This window comes from Myotis nattereri (assembly GCF_964212035.1).
Source record: "Myotis nattereri genome assembly, chromosome: 18".
Taxonomy (NCBI): domain Eukaryota; kingdom Metazoa; phylum Chordata; class Mammalia; order Chiroptera; family Vespertilionidae; genus Myotis; species Myotis nattereri.
Genome location: NC_138093.1, coordinates 34,031,949 through 34,052,981, shown reverse-complemented (window position 1 = coordinate 34,052,981; position 21,033 = coordinate 34,031,949). Strand labels below are relative to the sequence as shown.

General features: G+C 51.2%; 1 protein-coding gene across 1 annotated transcript; it reads right to left on the bottom strand.

Moving 5' to 3' along the window:
- Window positions 1-252: 252 nt before the first annotated feature.
- On the bottom strand, window positions 253-12,413 carry RAB7B (RAB7B, member RAS oncogene family). The gene is made up of 5 exons (XM_081111901.1): window positions 12,345-12,413; window positions 11,721-11,847; window positions 10,787-11,002; window positions 4,558-4,683; window positions 253-2,173 (listed from the first exon to the last, which is right to left on the bottom strand). Exons 1-5 carry the CDS (start codon window positions 12,395-12,397, stop codon window positions 2,096-2,098), a joined length of 600 nt encoding a protein of 199 aa, XP_080968027.1. The 5' UTR covers window positions 12,398-12,413; the 3' UTR covers window positions 253-2,095.
- Between the last annotated feature and the right edge of the window lie 8,620 nt (window positions 12,414-21,033).

Sequence of the window (21,033 nt, the reverse complement as noted above, 5' to 3'; positions counted from 1 at the left end):
CGGGTTGGCTTTAGTGGGTGCGCAGCCTGCACTCAGAAGGCCCCTGTGCTCGGCTTAATGATCCACTGTTGCTGTCTTGAAATCCTTCATAACTTCTGAATAAGGAACCGGGCATTTTCACTGGGCACTGGGTCCCGCCAGTTACATAGCTGGCCCTGCTTACGTTCTGTTGTCTTCCCTTTAGTAGCTTTTGAATTTTGAACTATGGAGACTTATCCTTTCCATTTCATAACGAAACCCCGCAAGGGATCCAAACAGAGGACACATTGATCATTTATTGTACACATTCAGAAACGGTCCACATGTCCGTCGTGGTGCCCGAGCTGCTGTGCACACTCCATCCCCCCGACCCACAGCGCCTCCGACGCCCAGGAGAGCCGAGCGGGGTGCAGCATGCCAGCCCGGGAAAGACACGGACACAGCTGGGCTCCAGGCCCCCGGCCCCCGTGCCGGGTCCATGCTACGGCCCAGGACAAGCCAGTTTTCACTCCACAGCTGGGGTGGGGAGAAGGGGCTCCTGACTCCCTCCCTGACCGCCCCCACCCCCTACATCTTCAGGGTCAGGGGACACTCACAAGTCGTAGCCTAAGGTTGCCAGCTCTGCTTGCAGCGCAGGAAGGATACCTCTGTGTCCACAGGAGACTTTTGTGGCCATGAGGTCGTCTTGGCCACCCCCTTGGAGTGAGCCCTGTCTACTCTCTGCAGCCAGAAGAAAGACTATGGCCTTAGACTCTGTAGGGACAGAGAACCCATGAGCTCTCGGGGCCCCTCATTCTAGCATTGGTCACTGATGTGGGGTTCTTGCTTGAATCACCGATGTTGCAGTTTTGCCCACTTCTTACTAAGCGTAAGGAACTGGGATTCTCCGGCCCCAGGAATCTTGAGAATCTTGAAGCGCTGACCTACCCAGAGCCCGCTCTTCAAGCGTCCTTGGAGCGTCCCCTTTCCGCTCAGCCTGAACGAGAGAGCACTGCTGCCCTCTGGTGGCCAGTCAGCAGAGGCTCAAGGAACCACCCAGGAGGCGGGGCTCCCTTCGCGGGCCCAGGGACTGCAGCTGTGAGTGCTCAGGTGCATGAATGTCCCTTCACTGTTGCTAGCACCCAGCAAGCTCATCCTCACCTGGGGCCGTGGCCCTTGCTGCTCTCTCTCCGGAATGTTCTCCGTCCAGATCTCAGGGGGCAACCCCTTTCTCATTCTCTGGCCCTCACGCCAAATTTTACCTCCTCAGGGAAGTCCTCCGGGACCACTTCTCTGTAAAGTCTCTGTCTATTGCCCCTCTCCCTACGGGCTCCTTGTCTGTTTCGTGTGTCACTGGATCTCAGTGCATCACAGGTAGTAGGGAGTCAAAACGACTTGTTGGAGGAATAAATAAATGCATGTCAACAAGAGTAACTGCAATGCAGGCAGAGCTCTGGTCCTCAAAACCACACTCTGAGGTGGGTGGGGCATATGCCACCCCCATTTGACAGATGAATAGGCTGAGGCTCAGAGAGACTTACGGGAGTTGCCTGAGCACCCAACAAGGGGGAATGAGCCCGTCCCTGGTGGCTTTTCCTGGGCTCCTCAGTCCTATACTCTGGAGGGGACAGAGGGTGTCCAGGACTGGACAGCTGTGCGGCAGGATGAGGCGGGCCCCTATGTGAGGTCCCAGACCATCACTTCCTGGTCCTGGTTACCGAGGGAGGCTGAGTCGCACCCTTGTCCAGAGCTGAGCGGCTGCCTTGTGGGTGGCGCTGGCCTGGGAGTGCACAGGGCTCCCAGACAGCGGCCCATCTGTCTGCGGGGGGTGGGGGTGGGGGTGGGGCGGGGGAAGAAAGCTGAGCCAGTGAGGAAATGGTGACGCCTCCAGGCCAGGATTTCACAGTGACATTGAGTCTCATCAGGACTCCGGGGACCCAGCCCTGTGCTCACTTCTCTCAGCTCAGCCCAGGGGAGGGGTCGCCCTCTGATTCTGGGCCCAGCACAGGCACACGGGGCCAGGGCCCTGCCACAGCGCCTGGGCCGAGCCTGGGCGGGCGGTGCAGCTGTTGGAGGTCGGGATGACCGGGCCCAGGGCACGCCGAGTCTCTGGTGTCCAGAGAGGGAGGCTGGGAGGTCAGCAGCATCTCCTCCTGGTCTGGTCCTCTGGCGAGAGCTTGATGGAGTCTGTGAGGTAGTTCTCTGTGTTCCGATACTGGGGAGGGAGGAGAGGAGTCAGAGTCCACCTCTGAGAGGCCGCGAGCACCACTTGCCCCGTCTCCTGGTGGCCGATGGTGCTGGCTTTCTGTCCCCTCCCTCGGTGCTGCTGGGAAACAGGCCCAGCACGGAATCCCTGGTCACCTCGCCCCCTTCCGTCCTCACCTCCTCCAGGGTCTCCCAGGAGCCCAGAGCGGTTGGGTGGCTGGGTCAGGGACCAGGTGTCCTGACCTCTGAGCAGGTCCCCTAACTCCCCATTCTCTGCAGGGGCAACGGAGGTGACGTCTGACCTCAGCAGAGATGATGACAGCCTACGCCTCGTTTCTGCCGAGACCCCTCCCCACAACATCCCTACACCCCAACCTTCTCTCACCGCTGCCACCTCCCGCCCTCCCCACCCTCTGTCAATCGTGTTCTTCTGTGTCCAGGGAGGCTCCGGACACAGACTCAAGGCCTGTCTGTCCACCTCCAACTCTCCTGTCCCAACACGGCCCAGAGAAAGCCCCCCCCCCGCCCCCGCTGGCCACTGCTCACGTGGGACTGGCCCACCTGGTTCAGGAGCGAGGGTGTGTGTGTGTGGGGGGTCTTCCTAGGACACGGTTCCACATGCAGAGAGGTTCCTTCTCAAAGGCACCCCCTCCCCACTGTGCCACTGCTCTCAGCCACCGCGTCCCTCCCACAGCGGGTGGGCGTGTGCGAGAGGGCGGGATGGGCACCCTCACCCTGTGTGCAGCTGTGGCCCTGAGAAGGGCAGAGCCTCCTGAGTGGCAGGTGACACTGTGCCTGGTGGTGTGTCCCCAGTGCCCCTCTCTGCGGGGACAACTTCTAGGACCCTGATTTTTCCTCCTCCATGGCTCCCGGGCTCTGGCTAGGTGTCCAGCTGGTGAATGTCAGCTAAACCCTGATGCCCTTGACCCTGGAGCCCAGGAGGTGGTGTCAGGCCCACCTGCTGCACCCTGATGATGGTGACCCCAAGACACATGAGATGGTCCCCTGATGCCCTGTCACCCCAGACTGAGCAGTAATGTAGCCGGTGGTACACGGCCAGGGATCGGCCCTTCTTCACAGAGTGTGTTTCATGGAGAGCCCCATGTCTCACTCCTCCCAGATAGGGTCCCAGGGCAGCCACCGTAGTCAGCCTGGATGCTGGGCCTTGGGTATCCCTCAACAAATTCTTTTGAGTTATTAAAATTTTATTTGTAATATATATATATATATGCCTGTTACATTGCATATATATAATGTAAGGTCAGGGTTAGTGTTGGGGGTGGGAGGAAGTCTCTCTGGTGGACAGCCTGTCCCCCTGGAGATGAGAGAGGTCCCCACACCTCAGATGAATCTCAGTCTCTCCTCTCCTGGGGAGGATCCAAGCCCGCTCCGCACAGACCTGACCCGGGGTGCCCAGCTGTCCCCTGTGGGAGCCCAGTCCTGTGAGGTGCCTGAGGAGGGACATGGCCTGAGTGGCTCCTTATCCCCAGCACCGCCCAGGCCTGGGGCTGGGGCTCCAGCCTATGCAGCCCTGGGCATTGCCCAGTCCTCCAACGGGCCCACTGCTGTGTGCAGGGCCCACTCACTCCACTGAGCTAATTGTAGCTAAAACCCTGACGTCTCTGGACCCTCACATGAGGCCAGGTCTAGCCAGCTGCAGGGCCCTGCTCCTCACCCCAGGCTGGGGCTCCCCTCCCTCTCCCAGCAGCACCCCTCATACCTCCCTCTGCAAACACTCCGGGCTAGTGTGAACCAGCACACGGCTTCCCTGGGAGGGAGGGGAGAAGCCCTTGGAGAAAATGCCTTAGAAAATTCTCCTTTGACCTTAAAACACAGATTTTCAAACTCTAGATTCACCTTAAAAATCCAGGTGACTTACATTCTATGCCCTCGTAGAAACCAGGACCTCCTGGTTCATAGGTCGGCACTCAACCACTGAGCCACACTAGCCGGGCTCTATCCAACTTTTTGATTGGAAAATGCCAGCAACTCCTGCAGGTTTGATATTCTATTTGGACAAATACTTGGCACCATAGGGCTTCTCCCCCACCAAGGAGGATTGAACTAATCACATCTCAAAACTCTTACTAATTAGAATCTCCAGGGGTGGGGTACAGGATGGCATTTTTTTCTTTTTTTAGAAACCCCACAAATGACTGATATCAGCCAGATGGAGGGACCACCGACTATCCACTCTAAAGTAGCTTTGTGCCTCTGGCATCCTGCGGTCCCAGAGCTGGAGTCTTCTTGAGCCCATTTGGCAACTCATTAAGTCGATGAGCAATCCTGTCCGCCCACATCCCTACCCATGTCCAATATGTTCTGTTCTGGAAACTCCCAAGTTCCCCACCCTAAGGGGCCGCCCGGCCAAGTGCTGCCTCCATAGCCACTCACCCTGGACAGAGCTCGGCTGGCCAGCATCTCGAAGGCTTGTACCACGTTGATGTCATTCTTGGCACTGACTTCAAAGTAGGGAATATTCTTCTCTTTACACCAGTCCTGGGCTACCTTCTGTGGCACCTGAATGGACGGAAGACAGGAGCGCTGTTTCTGTAGCATCATCCCCACCATCCCTACCTCCATTCCCATTTATTGAGAACCTTCCAAGTGTCTGTAACTTTACACATGCGATTTCTTAACATAAATGTGAGATGCTATTGTTAGCTTCATTTTCCAGATGAGGAAACTGAGGACTAGAGAATAAAAGAATTTGCCCTGAGCGTTGGGGCTGAGCAGGATTTGAACACAGGCCTGGCAGAATGAGAGCTCCCTGTGCTGTGCGGCCTTCCGAAGGCCTACACGAGGGGCATCTTCCTGTCATTGGCTCCTTCTCCAGTACCTTCAAGAGGAGATGGACATGGGGGACACGGGCAGGGACGGAGGACTCTCTTCCCGTGAGCTGGCTGACCCAGGAGGCCTGTTGCTGGGCAGAGACTCAGGTCCCCGCTAACCCTATTTTCCAGGGTAGAGTCCTAGGAACAGTTGATAAGCTCCTACTATGGGCCAGGCACTGGGTTAGATATCTTGTCATATTAACTTATTTAATCCCCAATAGCCCGGTGAGACAGGTCTTATTAGCTCTACTTTAGAGATACGAAATCTGAGCCCTAGCCAGTTTGGCTCAATGGATAGAGTGCCGGCCTGCGGACTGAAGGGTCCTGAGTTCGATTTCGATCAAGGGCACATGCCCAGGTTGCAGGCTCCATCCCCAGTAGGGGGTGTGCAGGAGGCAGCCAATCCATGGTTCTCTCTCATCATTGATGTCTCTCTCTCTCTCTCTCTCTCTCTCTCTCTCTCTCTCTCTCTCCCTCTCCCTTCCTCTCTGAAATCAATACAAATATATTTTATAAAAATAGAGATAAGAACACGGAGACTCAGAGAGGTTCAGCGACTTGCCTCCGATCACACAGCCGAGAAAGGCAGGGCTCGGATGAGGCCCCAGCGCGGTGCTCCCATGCCATCCGAGCCGCCCTCTGCAGAACTGCGCTGCTTTTCTGTCGCTCCCGCTGGACTGCAGGTGTTCTGAGTTCAGGGTCAGGGCCTTCTCAGCTCTCGGCCTGGTGCCCTGAGCCGCGCAGGGCAGTGAGTGAGGACATCACGGCCCACGTGCCAATGGCCGAGCCCACTTAGAGGGTCCGGATTGGGAAATGTCTGGCGGCAGTGCAGGTGACTTCCAAAGACATTGGTACCACTGCGTGCCAGGGCTGCTTCTTTCGGGAAGGAGGAAATGGCCGTCTATTGAACATTTGCTACACCTGGGGCTTTATAACCGTTATTTCATCTTACTTAAGGCAGCCAAGGTGTTTCTCACGGGGAGAGGGCATTGTGCCCGCCCCCAGAGCACAGCGCCGCAGGGGAGACCGGAGACTGCCCTCAGCAGGTTGTCTCCCTTGCTCCTGCAGGTTCTCGGAATTTACCTTACTGCGATGAAAGGTACCATTGCTGTCCCTTTCGTCTTCGGTCTTTGCTTTTCTGGCCTCAGGGCCCAGGGCTCATGGCGCACTTTCACATGCCTCTGCTGTCCCCCCAGCATTGCCCTGGCCGGCCGTGTGAGGCTTGCTACCTCGCACTGGGGGGTGGAGACTGGGGTCGGCCAAGCAGCCTGCCCTTCGGGGGGCCCAGATGACCCTCTACGTCCCACGCCCAGGCTTGGCCCAGTCGATCCCCCAGGTGCTGCTTAACGTGAGCAGAGCAGGGAGAAACCCCAGGCCCTGGTCTTGGGCTCTGATGGACATGATCCTCCTGCCTTTGGGAAAAGGCCCCAGAATCGGCCACGAGCACGCGTGCTCCGTTCTGAGGAGCATAGTTGCCCACGACCGGGCGAGTCACCAAGAAGCCTCACAGCTCAGGGGAAATCCGGAACTGTATTTGGGGGAAGCATCAGGGATGGCCAGGCTACCGGCTACTATTGTCCTCACGAGTAACATGCAAATAAATACTCATTAGAAATGAACACGTTATACCTGGATGGCATGTTAGTGACACAAAGGGCTTTGTATCTTTTTAAAAAATGTTTTTATTGATTTTCTTCTTATTTTTTTGTTTTTTAGAGAGAGAGGACGGGAGAGGGATAGAGAGATAGACACACCGAAGAGAGAGAAACATCATCTACTGGCTGCCTCCGGCACACCCCCTACTGGGGATCAAACCGGAAACCAGACATGTGCCCTGACCCTGGGGATCCAATCAGTGACCTCTTGGCTCATGGGCTGCTGTTCAACCACCAAGCCACACTGGCTGGGCCAGGCTTTGTGTCTTGTAAAGTCCTTGAGGGCAAGGACTGCTCTTACCCATCTGATTGCTCCTTCCTTGTTTATCCCCCCACCCCACCCCCGCCCCGCCCCCCTGCCCCGGCCCTCCAGCCCCACCGGGTGATGAGTATTTTCCTGGGCCCATCATTGGGGCTCAGGAGCTGGGGTAGAAATGGAAGGGAGGTGGAATGAAGTCACGTGCCTCTGCCCCTCCAGGAGGCAGGGAGAGTCTTTCTCTTTAGTGGCACAAGAGGCAGAAGCCAGGATTGGTGTCCAAGGTCACCCAGGGACAGAGCTAGGAAGACAAGTTCCCAACTCTTAGCTGGCTGATCTCAGCTGCCCCTTCTCTCCTGCTGCACAGAGGCGGGACTACGGCAGGTATTTTATTTCATTCTCTCCACTCTTTCTCTGTTCTGTTTACACGCAGTGATTAAATACACAACTCCAAAATAGCGGTGGGGATTATGTTGCCAATTAACATTCTTTTTCTGTCCCCAGCACCTCTCCATTGAACCTCAGAAAGCTGGCCTGGGAAGAAAGCAACCAGACAGGACGTTTTACTTTCCTCTTCCAAGTCCATTTGCAGTTTCATGCTTTTTAAAGCCGTCTTGTCTTTTATTTATAAAATAATGGCTATTTATACCTTAGGCTCTGACTGTGGAAATAAACTCGGGGTGTGATACTTGGGAATCGGAGACGTATGAAAGTTTTAGAAATGTTACTTCTATTAATCTTGCTTCTGGCTGACAGTATACTACTAACATTTTACTTCTCCTGTTCACCCAAGGGTCTGTTTTTATTGACTTTGGAGCAAGAGGGAGAGAAACAGAGAAAGAAAGGGGGGGGGGAGAGAGAGAGAGACAGAGAGAGAGAGAGAAGAAGAAGAAGAAGAAGAAGAAGAAGAAGAAGAAGAAGAAGAAGAAGAAGAAGAAGAAACACTGATCAGTTGCCTCCCATATGTGTCCCAGTTGGGGACTGAACCCAAAACTGGGTATGTGCCCTGACCAGGAATGGAACCCACGGCCCTTCGAAAGGTGCATGGGATGACACTCAACCAATGGAGCCACACCGGCCAGAGCTCCTATTACAATTTTGATGTTCATCAGAGGCCAAAAGCTTGACAAAATTAGTCCAGTTCATGTAATTTTATTTGTGAGACTTTTCCATCTCATATACATTTTAAATCATCAATTGTATGTGTTAAAATTAGTGTGTCAAATACATCTTAAACTGCTACCCAAAATAGCTAATATTTTCAGAAAACATTATGCCTCAGTGGAAAGTCAGGAAGTGCCTACCTGAACTTAGAGCAAAGACTCCACAAGCTAGCGAAGAAATTCCTTGTAGCATAGATGCTAGCAGAGCTATTCTTTTAAACAACCTAACTTTTTTTTTCAGTCTAGTACCTTCTGTAGAAAGAGTAGGGACTTGAAAAAAAACCTAGGTCAGTAATTTCTTTAAGATCATTCTGCCAACATATATTTTTTATTGTGGTAAAATATACATAAAATTTTCCATTTCAATGATATGTAAGTGTGCAGTTCAAGGACATTGAGTTCATTCACGTTGTTGTGCAACCGTCACCCCCGTCCATCTCTAGAACTTCTCCTTCACCTCACATCTTAGCAATAGAGTTTTAAACATTTGTTTTCTTTGTACTGAGTAGGAGACGCTCCCCTGTTTTCCCAGCCTGTGCCTTGGAGATAATAAGGAGGATCAGCCTCGCTCCCATCTTAAGCTTGCCACATGCTTTATAGGCATCATTTCCTTTAATCCTCAAACAACCCCATGAACTCTGTGTCTGGCCCTCATCTCACAGATGAAGAGGCTGGAACGGGCTAACCACACGGCCCAGAGGTGGGGTTGGGCTTGCCTGGGGCTTTACTGCTTCTTTCAAGCCCTCATCTTCCTCTGTCGGTAGATCAAAGCTCATGCCCCCGCCCAAGCTTGGACTGGACCCCCTCCACCCTTTCAAGGCATCGCCTGTACTTCCATCCTGCCAGGACCCCCTCACTCACTGAGCTCTGCAGCCTGGCGAGGCTTCCTCTCCACCTCACGCTGTGGCCTCCACCCCTCACAATAGCTTCCAATGCCTTCCCTTCCGACAGACTTCACCTTCTTTCCTCTTCTTTGCAGGGCCAGACCCGGGACCTCAGACGATAACACTAAATACCGTCTTCCGCTCTGGCCGCAGCCTGCCTCCCTTCAACCCGCTCCCGTGCTCATTCCTTCTGCCCTGCTCCTCCACCTCTGCTGGCCCAGCCCAGGTCCCTCATTCCTGGCTTTCCCCCCACACAGGGCTCTTGAAGAAAAACACAACACAGACTCCACCTCAACCTCCTGGTGCCCTCCTTCCGATAAGCCCTGAGTGTCACCCATCAGTTCTCGTCTTGGTCCCCCATTAGCTTCCTCGCCCGTTTCTCTCCAGGTGACTGGTGAAGGTCACCATTGCTCCTCAGACTCCTGCTTGGTTTCCCCTCAAGAAAATGGTGCCTCTTATTTCACGGAGAAAAAAATAAGACTCTCAGTCTTGAACTCCCTCAACTCCCCACCCTACAATCGGTAAGTATATGAAGCAGGATGTTCATTAAAATGGACGTTTTGGGGGAGGCACTACAATCTGATAGATGTCTGATATAAGGTGGGCTAGGAAATAGACTGTTTGTCTACATACATTGTATGTTTCCAGTGTACATGACCAAGAATCCATGACTCCAAACCCCACACCATGGATACTAAAAGACTGAAAAGGAGGAGTAGAAAGGATTTCTTTGGAGAAAGTTGTGTTGTGTTGTGTTTTGCACCCCGCAAAAGACAGAGAAAAGGCAAAGCCTCACCTCCGTCCCAAGAAGGGCTTCAAGGAGGCCACTTGGAAAGCTTAACATTCACCCCTGGAGTTTGGTAGCTACCGGGGATTTGTGTCTGACATGCATCTGCGGGACCCAAGGCAAAAGGTAACAGGGCAGAGCATCTTTTACGAATTAAGTCTACCTCTAGTCTCTTCTTATTAGTAGGCAACGGTGACAAGAACTCTACTCAACGCCACTGCAATAAACACCTACACAGCATGGGGTCCCTACAGCCATGGAACAGACAAGCCATCCGGTGGTTAGCCAGGTGATCCAGAATATGCTTAAGCTAATTTATTTTTAAAATATTTTTATTGATTTCAGAGAGGAAGAGAGAGGGAGAGAGAGAGACAGAAACATCAATGATGAGAGAGAATCATTGATTGGCTGTCTCCTGCACGCCCCCTACTGAGGATCGAACCCACAACCCGGGCATGTGCCCTGACCGGGAATTGAACTGTTGACCTCCAGGTTCATAGGTCGACGCTCAACCACTGAGCCATGCTGGCCAGGCTATGATTAAGCTAATTTAAAAATATATACTACTTTCTTAGAAAATTTGTCGACTCAAGTATTTATAACTGCAGACCCCCTACCTGACCCTGGGTAGACATACTGTTCTTCAGGTTAATTCAAATTCTATCTGTCTACCTCTGATGCCTTCATTTTTCCACTCCTGTCTCTAGACAACATTGTCTTTAATTCTCAGCTCATAGCATGCTCATGTTGTTTTATCAACCTGGAAGCCACCTACCATAGGAAGCCCCTTCTAGATTTTGGCCTTAGTAAATGCACTTCCACTGTGGTCCCCACATTTCCAAGGTCTATCGCTATCATCGTATTTACCCTATTGTATCACAGTTACCTTTTAAAGTGTCTCCACCCACTACTAGACCGCGACATTTTAAAGCGAGGACTATGTATGATTCAGCTCCGTATGTGTGGGATCTAACACAGTGTCTGGCCCGTCGCCAGTGCTCACACCATGTTGGGTGAATGAATGAGTCAATAAATGAATGGTACCTGCCGGTCTGCCAGATCGATCTTGTTCCCCAGCGCCACCATCGGATAGGACTGCTCCGTTGGAATGATTTTGGCCAGAACATCACCCCGCCAGGTATTCAGAGCTTCAAAGGACTCCAGGTCGGTGACATCAAAAGCCAGGATGCAGCCATCGGAGCCTTTGTAGAATGTGGACACCATGGAGCGGAATCGCTCCTGGCCACCTGTGTCCCAGATCTGGAGGAAAAAGCAGCCGTCCCACGGGGCTGTGATGAGTGGCTGGAGGTTTGGCCTAACTGGATCACATCGTGTCAAAGCTTCCGTTTCTGGGTAGGGAGCAGGCGGCCCTGGCACAGGCGCATGTGGTCTTTTCACACACAGGTATCTCGACCCTGTCACCCTTCTACACTGCAGGATCTTGCCACTCACATTTAGCATCCACGAGCACTTCTATATCTGAGCTCTTGTTTTTCCCTGGGCCATCAGAATAGATAATGTTATTCTCATCTGATAGATTTGGACCTTAGGAATGATTTGCTAAGGCCACTCGTCAAGTTTTCCAGGGACCTGAGACTAGAAGTAAGACTCCCCAACTCCTGTATTCGAGCTCATCCTTCTAGATCAGAGATCAGCAAAAAGTTTCTTCTGTAAAGGATCACAAAGGAAATATCTTAGGCTTTGCAGACCATACGGTCTGTTGCAACGACTCAGCTCAGCTGCTCTAGTGTGAACGCAGCCATAGACCATCAGTAATCAAGTGGGCAGGGCTGTGTGCCAATAAAACTTTATTTGCAAAACCAGGTGGTGGACCAGATTTGGTCCATTAGCTGAAGTTTGCTGATGTCAGCTCTAAACCATTCTAGCTCCTAGAACACATTGCTGTGAGTGGCTGTCCAGAGAATGTGGGGTGACTTTCAGGTATGAATGCTGAAAAGGGAAAGGGAGGGCCGCTCACCTGTAGCTTCAAAGTTGTGTCATTCAGTATGATAATCTTGGAGAGGATACTGGCCCCTAGCGTGGTCTGATAATCCTCAAAAAAGGTCTTGTGCACATATTGGTGGAGGAGGGAGGTCTTTCCTACACTGAGGAAAAACCCCAGACACATGTGAACACACACATCCATACCATTCTCAAAATCTCACCAAGCCCCTCTCGCCACCGTCTCGTCCCGAGATTCTGAATTTCTAACATTTGTGGTCCAAGGATCACACTTTGAGTAGCAAGGCACTAGGGAATGGTTCCCAGAAGTAGGAACCAGTCAAAGTGAGCAGGGAGGCTGAAGAGAGCTGGGTGCCCCAAAGCGAAGGCCAGGTCTTTCCTGTAGGTGGCAGGAGGTGGGAAGGCAGATAGATGCTAACTGGCTTGTTTCCACAGAGCTTGGACCAGAAACCAGGTAACCTGATTCCCAGCCTCTTTCTCTTACTGAGCTCCTTTCCTCGGGAGGGATGCCCTCCCTAGTGCCACCTTGAATCAGAAAGGTACCCATGGGAGGTGGAAACACATTCAGGAGGTCTCACTACCCTTGGCTAGGGGCCTGCATCCCAACCTCAGACCCCAAGCGGAGCTTGGCTTCACTCACCCCAGGGCTCCGACGATGATGAGCTTCAAATCCACCTTCTTCCGGGGATTCATGGAGGGGCTTCAGAGCCTGTAGGGAAACAGGAGTCACCCACATGCTGGCCAGAGTCCCCTGTGGCTGTTGTCACTGAGGCTGGCCTCTACTGTCTTCTTCTAGGTGTGCAGGTCACTGCCCTGGGCTGAGGACTTGGGTGAGGTTGACAGGTGGATGACTCAGCAACCCGTACACACCCTCCCCCTCACTTCCTCTGGGGGCTTCCCCAAGGCTGGGCGGAGGGGGTGGGGTGGGAGGGGGGTTCCCCACAGGACAGTTGCATCTCTCACCTTTCAGCTCTACCAACTCAGATCTCAGGGGCAGCCTGGAGTGCCAGGAAGGCGGGAGGCAATTGAACAGAGGCCTCACAGACAGTCAAGCCTGGAGCTAGGGATGGAGGGCAGTATGGGAAGAGGAGATGGGGGCAGGACAAGGAGTCCATTGTCAGGACGACCCAAGAGGCTTTGGATGAAAGAGTGCCCCTCCCCTAGCCCGAGGTGTTGATGCAATTGCAGAATCGAAGGCTCTTCTTTGAGGCAGCTGGTGGGGTTGTAATTGGTACATGTTTCTGGAAAGCTACTTGGCAGCCAGTAGTGAGAGTCTTAAACATGTTCCTGCCCTCCACTTGCTAGGAATTTGTCTAAAGAAATAACCCGAACGCAGACAAAGACTTTTGTTCAAGAATGTTCTTCGGAGGATTATTCATAAACATCCAACAGTAAAGAAGCGGTTAAATAAATTATGGCACACAATGAGATAGGGGCAGAAATAGAATATTGGAGACCAGTTATAATTGTAAGAAATATTAATCAGGCTCCGTTAGCTGTGATTGTTTTGTTTTATTTAAAGAAGTCACGTTCTAACCTGGCTGGGAGCTGCACAGGGGACCCGGGAACTCACCTGGAAATGCAACCCATCGTCTCCATCTGGGAGCTGCCTATTGTCATGGAAAGATGAACAACCTTGTTGCAGAAACCAGAGCCGCCAGCTCTTTGAAGACCCCCAGCCTTTGCATACCCACAGGCCTTTGCATAGCCCCAGCCTGCATTACCTGTAAACTGCCCATTTGACATATCCTTTTGCCTACTTCCCCATGTAATCTTCATCCTTCTACCCAATATAAGCAGCTGCCTTATGGCGGGAGGTGGGGGGGGGGGGGGCGTACAGAGCAGATTTTTGTGGATGACCTGCTGCTCTCCCATACTGCTGGCAGTATTGGAATAAATGCTCATATATGATTCAACCCTGTCTCTGCTGAATTGGCTCGAGTAGTGACAGGTAGCCTAGACCCATGATTGGGTATTAAAATGACGTTTTTGAGCATCTATAGTAATAAAAGCATAATATGCTAATTAGACTTGACGACCTTCCAGATGAAGCTGGGGCTGCGAGGGAAGCCCGGGTCCTGGGTGCCAGAGGGAAGCTGGTACCAGCAGCCACGGGAAGGAAGGCCTACTCTTGCACGAATTTCGTGCATCGGGCCTCTAGTATTATAATAATGTGGGAAAGTAATGCCTTAAGACATAAATGAAAAACAGAAGACATTAAACTGTACATGCAATACCACCCCAAATATTAAAATGAGTTCCTACTTGCATAGCAAAAGTTCTGGAAAAAATATGTAAAAAACTTAAGTATTTAATTCTGACTGGTGGGAGATTATATGATTTTAATTTTGTTCTGTATGCTTTTTGGTATGCTCCAATTTCTTTACAATAAACATGTCAAACATGTATTGCTCCTATAAGAGAAAAGTACTTGTGTGTGCACTTGTGTGTGTTATATATATAAAGTTATATATATGTTTATTCACCTTATTTTATTTAACAAGATAAAAGCAAAACTGTTGCAGGGGATTATGCTTAACTGGCTTGTTGGCATAATCACTATTCCCAGCTCCTGGGTCTTCCGTCCTTGGATGCGCTAGCATAGGAGTAAACATTAATCTGACTGCCTGGCTGAGTGTCAAAAGTTGGCTAGCTTGAGTTTCCCGTGGCACCTGGAAAAAGCTCTAGATTGGATGTCCTACGGCATTGGGTGTTCTAGTTCTCTCTGTGCCACTGTGTGGCCTTGGACCAGTTACTTCCCCTCTCTGACTCTTGGCTTTCCAACTAGAGAATGAGCCACGTGGGCCCCAAAGACTCAAGGTCCCTTCTGTTAGGTCTGATGAAATAATTGAATCAATACCCCCTCCCCCGGGGGTATTGACCTTTAGACCACTTCACAACCGACATTCCCTTTTGCTTAGATCACATTCCACTTGCTAAGACCATTATCCTCCCCCTCCAGACCCACCCAGAAAATTCTCTGCCCAGAAAAAGCCTGCCTAGAGTCCTTTAAAACCTCTGACTTCCCATCCCTGGGTGCTGACGCCATTTTTGGGCTCAGCCCATCTGGTTTTCCAAATGATCCAATAAATTCATAATTCTTTACCCTCTTCGGCCTTGTGTGTACCTTTTTCCCCGACCCTAACACCTCTGGTTGAAAAATGCTTTATCTACTGGAGTTATAATTCACTAGGCCACAGGAGCCTGGCCTGGGCATCCCTAGTTAGTGCAGTTAAAATAGAAAACTCTTAGAGGCCTAGGATTATTAGTGTCCCTCCATGCACCATGCCATAGGCCCAAAGATAAGTTGAGGCTTTGCTCAGAGCTGTTTGTCCCAGGAGCCAAAGTTGGTGGCACTGGACTTTCTACCCAGGAGAGCTGTGTTGGCATGGTGGCCAATAGGTCTTCTTGGTGGTTCATGCATTCATTCAATAAGTGCATACACACCTACTGTGTGCACAGCCCTGCGCTGGACACTGGAGGAGCACAGAGATGAAGTAAACATGACTCCCCAACCTCCCACCAGTGAGTCATCAGGGGAGAAAGGGCAGAGCAGTTACACCAGGAAGTGTCAAGTGCCCCCACAGAGGCACAGACAAAGTGCTGTGGGAATTCTGTGAGGAGAGAAGCTGCCATTGAACTGGCCCTGAGGAAATAAAACATGTGGTTGGAGGCTGATATTTCAGGGGGAGGGAATGACCCTCTGAGAGGGAATGACCTGGGAGCAGCCGAGTGGAGAAGGTGGATGATCTGCTTCAGGGAAGGATGAGGGAAAGGTATGGAGACAGGAAAGCCTGGAGGGATTCAGACCAAGGATCCTGTCTTCATCCATCCATCCATCCATCCATCCATCCATCCATCCATCCAACATTTCCTATGCTCCAGACATGGGAGGAAGAGAATTCAAGGTATTCACTGGGGCTGGCATTTAGTAATGGGTGTCACTGCCCACAAAGAAACCAGCCAAGGGAGAAGTGGCTCAGAAGCTCCTGACAGCCAGGCCTCTGAGCAGCAGTTACCACTCTGGAAGGAAGTGGGAGTGATTGTGAGCTCTCTCCTAACGGCTTTGGTGCACCGTGCTAACAGCTTCAAAGCCAATACCGTGCCTCAGAAAGGGAGTCAGAATGAAAGGAAGGCAGAGGGAAGTGGAAAAGAAATCTGCAGGATGCTCTGCATCCTCTGTGCAGCGTAAGGAGTCCTCCCATAGCCCTACGAGATGCTTACAACTGAGGTTCAGAGAAGCCACACACCCTGCCACTTGGTGCCCCTGTCAGAGGCTGGAGGGCCGGGTGGTGTGGGCTTGACCCTGTGCAGCAGAGCTGTGTGCATATGAAGGGAAAACTATGTGGTATGTACAACAGAAGTTCAAAATCCAGTCCGTGCAAAGCAGTCTACAGATAGTCAAAAACAAGATGCAACATAAAAGTGGGCAAAGAATATAAACTAACCCAGTAGAAATCTTATGAATGATTAGTAGTAAGCTTTGAAAAGATGACTCAGCCTTACTAATTTTTAAGGACATGCAAATTTTAAAATATCACTTTATTCCCCCACCAGAGTGGCAAAAAGTAAAAAGATTAATGATACTATTTAGTGTTGGCAAGTGTGTGGTGGTAACACTCTTGTATATTGTTGATAGAGTATGAATTGTCACAGTCTTTCTTGGAGGGCAATTTGACAAGATCAGAACTTAATATGTGCATATTTAGGTTCTAATTCTAGGAATCCTACAGAAATACACACATACTCAAACACACATTTGTACAAAGATGATTGCCGAAAAGCATTGTTGTAGCCTAAATGTCCATTGATAAGACACTTTCTATATAAATTATAATCCATTCATACCCTCTTGAGAGTGAAGTAATGAAAGATGTGATGACAATTTAAGTAAAAATAGAACATTTTGGCTTGGCCAGTGTGACTCAGTGGTTGAGCATTGACCTGTGAACCAGGAGGTCACAGTTCGATTCCATGGTCAGGGCACAGACCCGGGTTGCAGGCTCAATCCTCAGTTGAGTGTGTGCAGGAGGCAGCCAACCAATAATTCTCTCTCATCACTGATGTTTCTATCTCTCTCTCCCTTCCTCTCTGAAATATATATATATATTTTTAAAAGAACATTTTGTATAGTAAAATCCCAATTGTATAAAAACAAAAAACTACCTTATATATGACTATATGTTTAATATTATATTTATGCTTGTCTTGTATATACACAGAAAGCTATGAATAGACACATTAAATGATTACTAGGAGGTGGGGAAAGATAGATTAGAAGCTAGAGCTATGTTTTATTTTATACTAGTGACCCAGTGCACAGATTTGTGTACATTGAAAGGAAATTAATTAGAAAGTGGCCGGTGGAGCAGGACTGGGTGAGATGGGCCAGACACAGCCTGGAGCCAACCTCCTGGGGTCCCTTCCCGGCCGGTGACACCTGGGGTGGTGCCGGGGCTTGGAGGGCATCTGTGGAATGAGCAGGGTCCCTCTGGCAGGTGGGGTCCCTCGGCCTGGCCTGCGGGAATCGGGCCAAAACTGGCTCTCCAACATTCCCCAAGGGGTCCTGGAGTGTGAGAGGGCACTCTGCATAGTTGCTGTCATACAGGGTATGGAACACAAACGCAAGTGTGCAGTAAACCAAATTTGGGCCAACATTGCCCCAGCAACAACATAACCCGTGGCCGAAGGTGGAATCGTGTGGCCCTGAGAGGAATCGGGCTCCCTCCTCTCTGGTTTTGGGGTGCATCACCCAAGAACCACCACTGCCAAGTCACTGCAGCTCAGCAGCTCCTGCATTGAGCATCTGCCCCCTGGTCTTCAGTGCACATCATACCTACCAGCCAGTCGGCCAGTTGGCCGGTCGGCAGGTCGCTTAGCCTTTTATATATATAGATGTCTTATATTAAAATTTGTTACACAATCCTAAGTTGTTGTAATTTAAAAATGTCAAATAAAGACATTTCTTTAAATAGAGCACAGGGGTGGAGGGAAGTCCAAAGTCATGTAAATGTGACTTCCTGGCAGGACAAATCATTTTGTGCCTGGGCAGGAGAGAGAGGCTGCCTAGGCTCATGGAGTGATCATGAGTTCTGCAACTAAGAGTGCTCATCCCACTGCTATATATACCTTGGGTTACTTAATCTTGGTGAGTCTGTTCCCTCGTGGGTAAAACGGACGTCACTCATGCCTGTGCTTATTCTGCAGGGTGGCATGTGTCATGTTCTCATAGCAGATCTGGTTCCCCAAATTGGGGAAGACTCAGATAAATGGTTCACAACTGGAGGGGGGCAGTGAGGAGGAGGCAGATTTGCTGTGCCTGCCACTTTCTATGGTGTAAATATTCCCACCATGGCTTGTTTCAAACTCCCAGTGGAGCCTGCTCTGGTACACAATCAGAAGGGCATCTAGTCCGATCTCCCACCCAGTGTTTGAGCCATCTCTCCGCACTCATGGAAAGATGGGCCAGATCTGCCTCCACAGAGCTTCTTCCCCCAGTGAGGGTGCTTTTTTCCTGGGGGCACACAAGATGCTTCCTCCCATGCCAGCCCTTCTGAGGTGTAAAGTCTTCTCTTTGAGTTTGACTTGAATATTTTCTTCTCCAGATCCTTGTAACTCACCTCAGCCTTGACTCTGAGCTCCCCTCACTCCACCCCCATCCAAAACCCCTTCTTCTATTGTGCCCTTAAAGTGTGCAGCACTGCAGACCCCCCGCCCCCACCCCCCTTCAGCCATTTGCTGAAACTGCTATTTAAATAGCCTGGCCCTTGGGCCCAGGATAACTGGCAGCAACAAGAGGGTGACCAGGACTGTGTCAGTGGCAAGGAAGGGCAGCTTGGGGGTAGACGCTGGCTGGGCTCACCAAGAAGGCATGCGCAGATTCCAAACGGTGACTTCCCATGCTCTCTGTGCTCTCCCTGTCTGGAGTTTGGCAAAAGGTGTCCTTGTAAGCCTCCTCCTACCCATTCAGATCACTCAGTTGTTTCAAAGCCGGGCATCCTCCTACAGGCCAGACGGAGTGAGCACCCTCATTGTTAAATGACAGCGAGAAGCAGGGTTGGAATGCAGGGCACTGCCTTCAGTCAGCCCAGGTCCACACACAGCAGAATCTCAGGCTGCTGCTCTCCCCTGCAATCGACTAACTCGACTCCCCACTCCCACCCCTGCTAGCCTGGCAGCACTTCTCAGCCCGGAGCCCTGCCCCTGCCCATCTGCCAAAAGTGAGTGTAGCTCAGTCCCTGGGGAGTAAGGAAGACGGAGATGATCTCTCTCTCTCTCTCTCTCTCTCTCTCTCTCTCTCTCTCTCTCTCTCACACACACACACACACACACACACACCACTTAAAAATAAAAACCCTAGGTCTTGGGGTCAGTTGTCCAAGAACTCTTGGGCCTGCTGCACTCTCACATCCCCACTGCCCTTCTCTTCTTATCCCACTGGCGCCAACCAGGACTCACTCTTCTGCCCTGTTTGTGCTGAGTGAGGTGCCATGTCTGCTGACAGGGAGGGGGGTTGAGGGAGACCAGTGAGCAGGGGGACATGAGAATTCTGAAACAGGCAAGTCTCTCCACTCCCCTGGACTCTCTTCCACCCATTTCAGTGCCTCCCCTCCCCGCTCCCACGCCTTGGAAAATGCCAAATGTATCCACTTTAAAATGTAATGGGACTTACAATCGTGGGAGTAAAGTTTGTCTTTGAGAAGAGGCTATCCAGGGAGCACAGGCTTCTTGCCTCTCAGGAAGCCTCACAACTCTGCCTTCTCCACCTAAATCCTAGCAGGTCTAGACCTGCTCCCTCCAGGAAGTGCACCAACAGTTCTGGTTTCAGGAGGCTCAGCACTCCTGCTATGTAAGTTCTTTGGAAGCATGAGTCCCACCTTCCAAAGTGGACTGGCCATGCCCAGAGAGCAGGACAGTGCCTCACACCTCTCTGAATCCCTCCAAAGAGGCTGAACCATGCTGGGAATATTGAGTTTTCAATAAATAATCATCCATCCATTGATCCATCTATCCATCCAATTCATTTATCTATCATCTCCATCTACCCATTCATCTGTCCATCCGTCCATTCTTTCATCCATCTATCTCCATTCATCCACCCACTCATCATCCTTCTATCTGTCCATCTGTCCAGAACACATGTACGATATGCCTACTATGCATCAGCACTATGTAAGGTTGGGGATATGGACAGATCCTGTCTCCATGGGACTTGTGTGGTGGGGGATTGCTAGGTAAGACCAAATAGATTCTTTTTATTAATTCAGAATGCCTAGCAATTATAGGGCACTCTGCAATTTACAAAATGCCATCATAGCCTAGTGGATTCCTGAGGCAAGCTGAGACTAGAACCCAGGTCTGTCTGACTCTGTTCATTGGCTTGCCCAGCATTGCAGAGCTGTGCTAAGAGCAATACTAATGATTTAGAACAAGGAGAGCACTTTCTTACTCCAGGATTTCCCCCTTCCCGATGAAACCCTTCGGATGAGATGGCTCCATCCCAGAAGATACCCTGTTGATGTGTCAAGGGGACTCCTGGTGCTAGCAGGAATCAGCCCCCTTGAAAGACTCCAGTTTCTGGCTGTTCTTCCTCTGATTGTGCCAGCAGCTGCATCTGCCCATGCAGAGCCCCAAGCTGGGCCCCAGTTCCCTGGGCTGGGCAGAGTCTCTTCTGCCTGGCTCATTGCCATACCCTGGGAGTTTCTCCTGCGTGAGGGTCATTGGGCTGGATCTCAGCCCTCAGCTGCCAGATTCTAAGACTCATCCTGGTATCCCCTGTCTCCACTCCTTCCCCGCAAAACACAAATACCTCCGGGGGTTGCTGGGACAGACAAGAGAAGCAAAAATAAACCTTCCAAGGTACTTACAGCTGTGGCTGCTTAGCATCCGGCCTCTGAGGACAGGCGGGTGTTCTCGCTGAATCTGAAGGATCTCCACTTAGATCAACAGTCTCAGCTAGGTCAGAGGAAAAAGGCTTTGGGAGCAAAAAAGAGTTTGTTGAGATCAAGCCAGTTCCTTCTGAGTTTTCCTCCTCTCCCGCTCATGCACAGACTTGGGAAAGTTGCAAAAGAGGCTGGGCCGGGTGACCTCAGCTGTGTGGGTGGAGGGGGTGGAGTGGAATAGAAAAGCTAGGCTTCAGCACTGTCTGGATTTGGGCCCTGTGAGAATTCAGTTTTTAGGGACTCTGTCCCTGGGGGTGGGGGGTGGGGGTGGGGTGGGGGTGGGGGGGATGAGAAATGGAAGGCTTGAGGGTGAAAGTTTGTGGGTGGCAGGACCTGGAAGGTAACATGCCTTTGTGGGCACCAGAAGAAAGGCCCCTGGCTGGCTTT

Coding starts and splice junctions, on each gene's coding strand:
- RAB7B (XM_081111901.1), bottom strand. CDS start 12,397: ATGAATCCCCGGAAGAAGGTGGATTTGAAGCTCATCATCGTCGGAGCC. Junction 4,684..10,786: donor TCGATCTGGCAGACCGGCAG/GTACCATTCATT, acceptor CCGTCCATTCAG/GTGCCACAGAAGGTAGCCCA. Junction 2,174..4,557: donor CCAGCCGAGCTCTGTCCAGG/GTGAGTGGCTAT, acceptor CTCCCTCCCCAG/TATCGGAACACAGAGAACTA.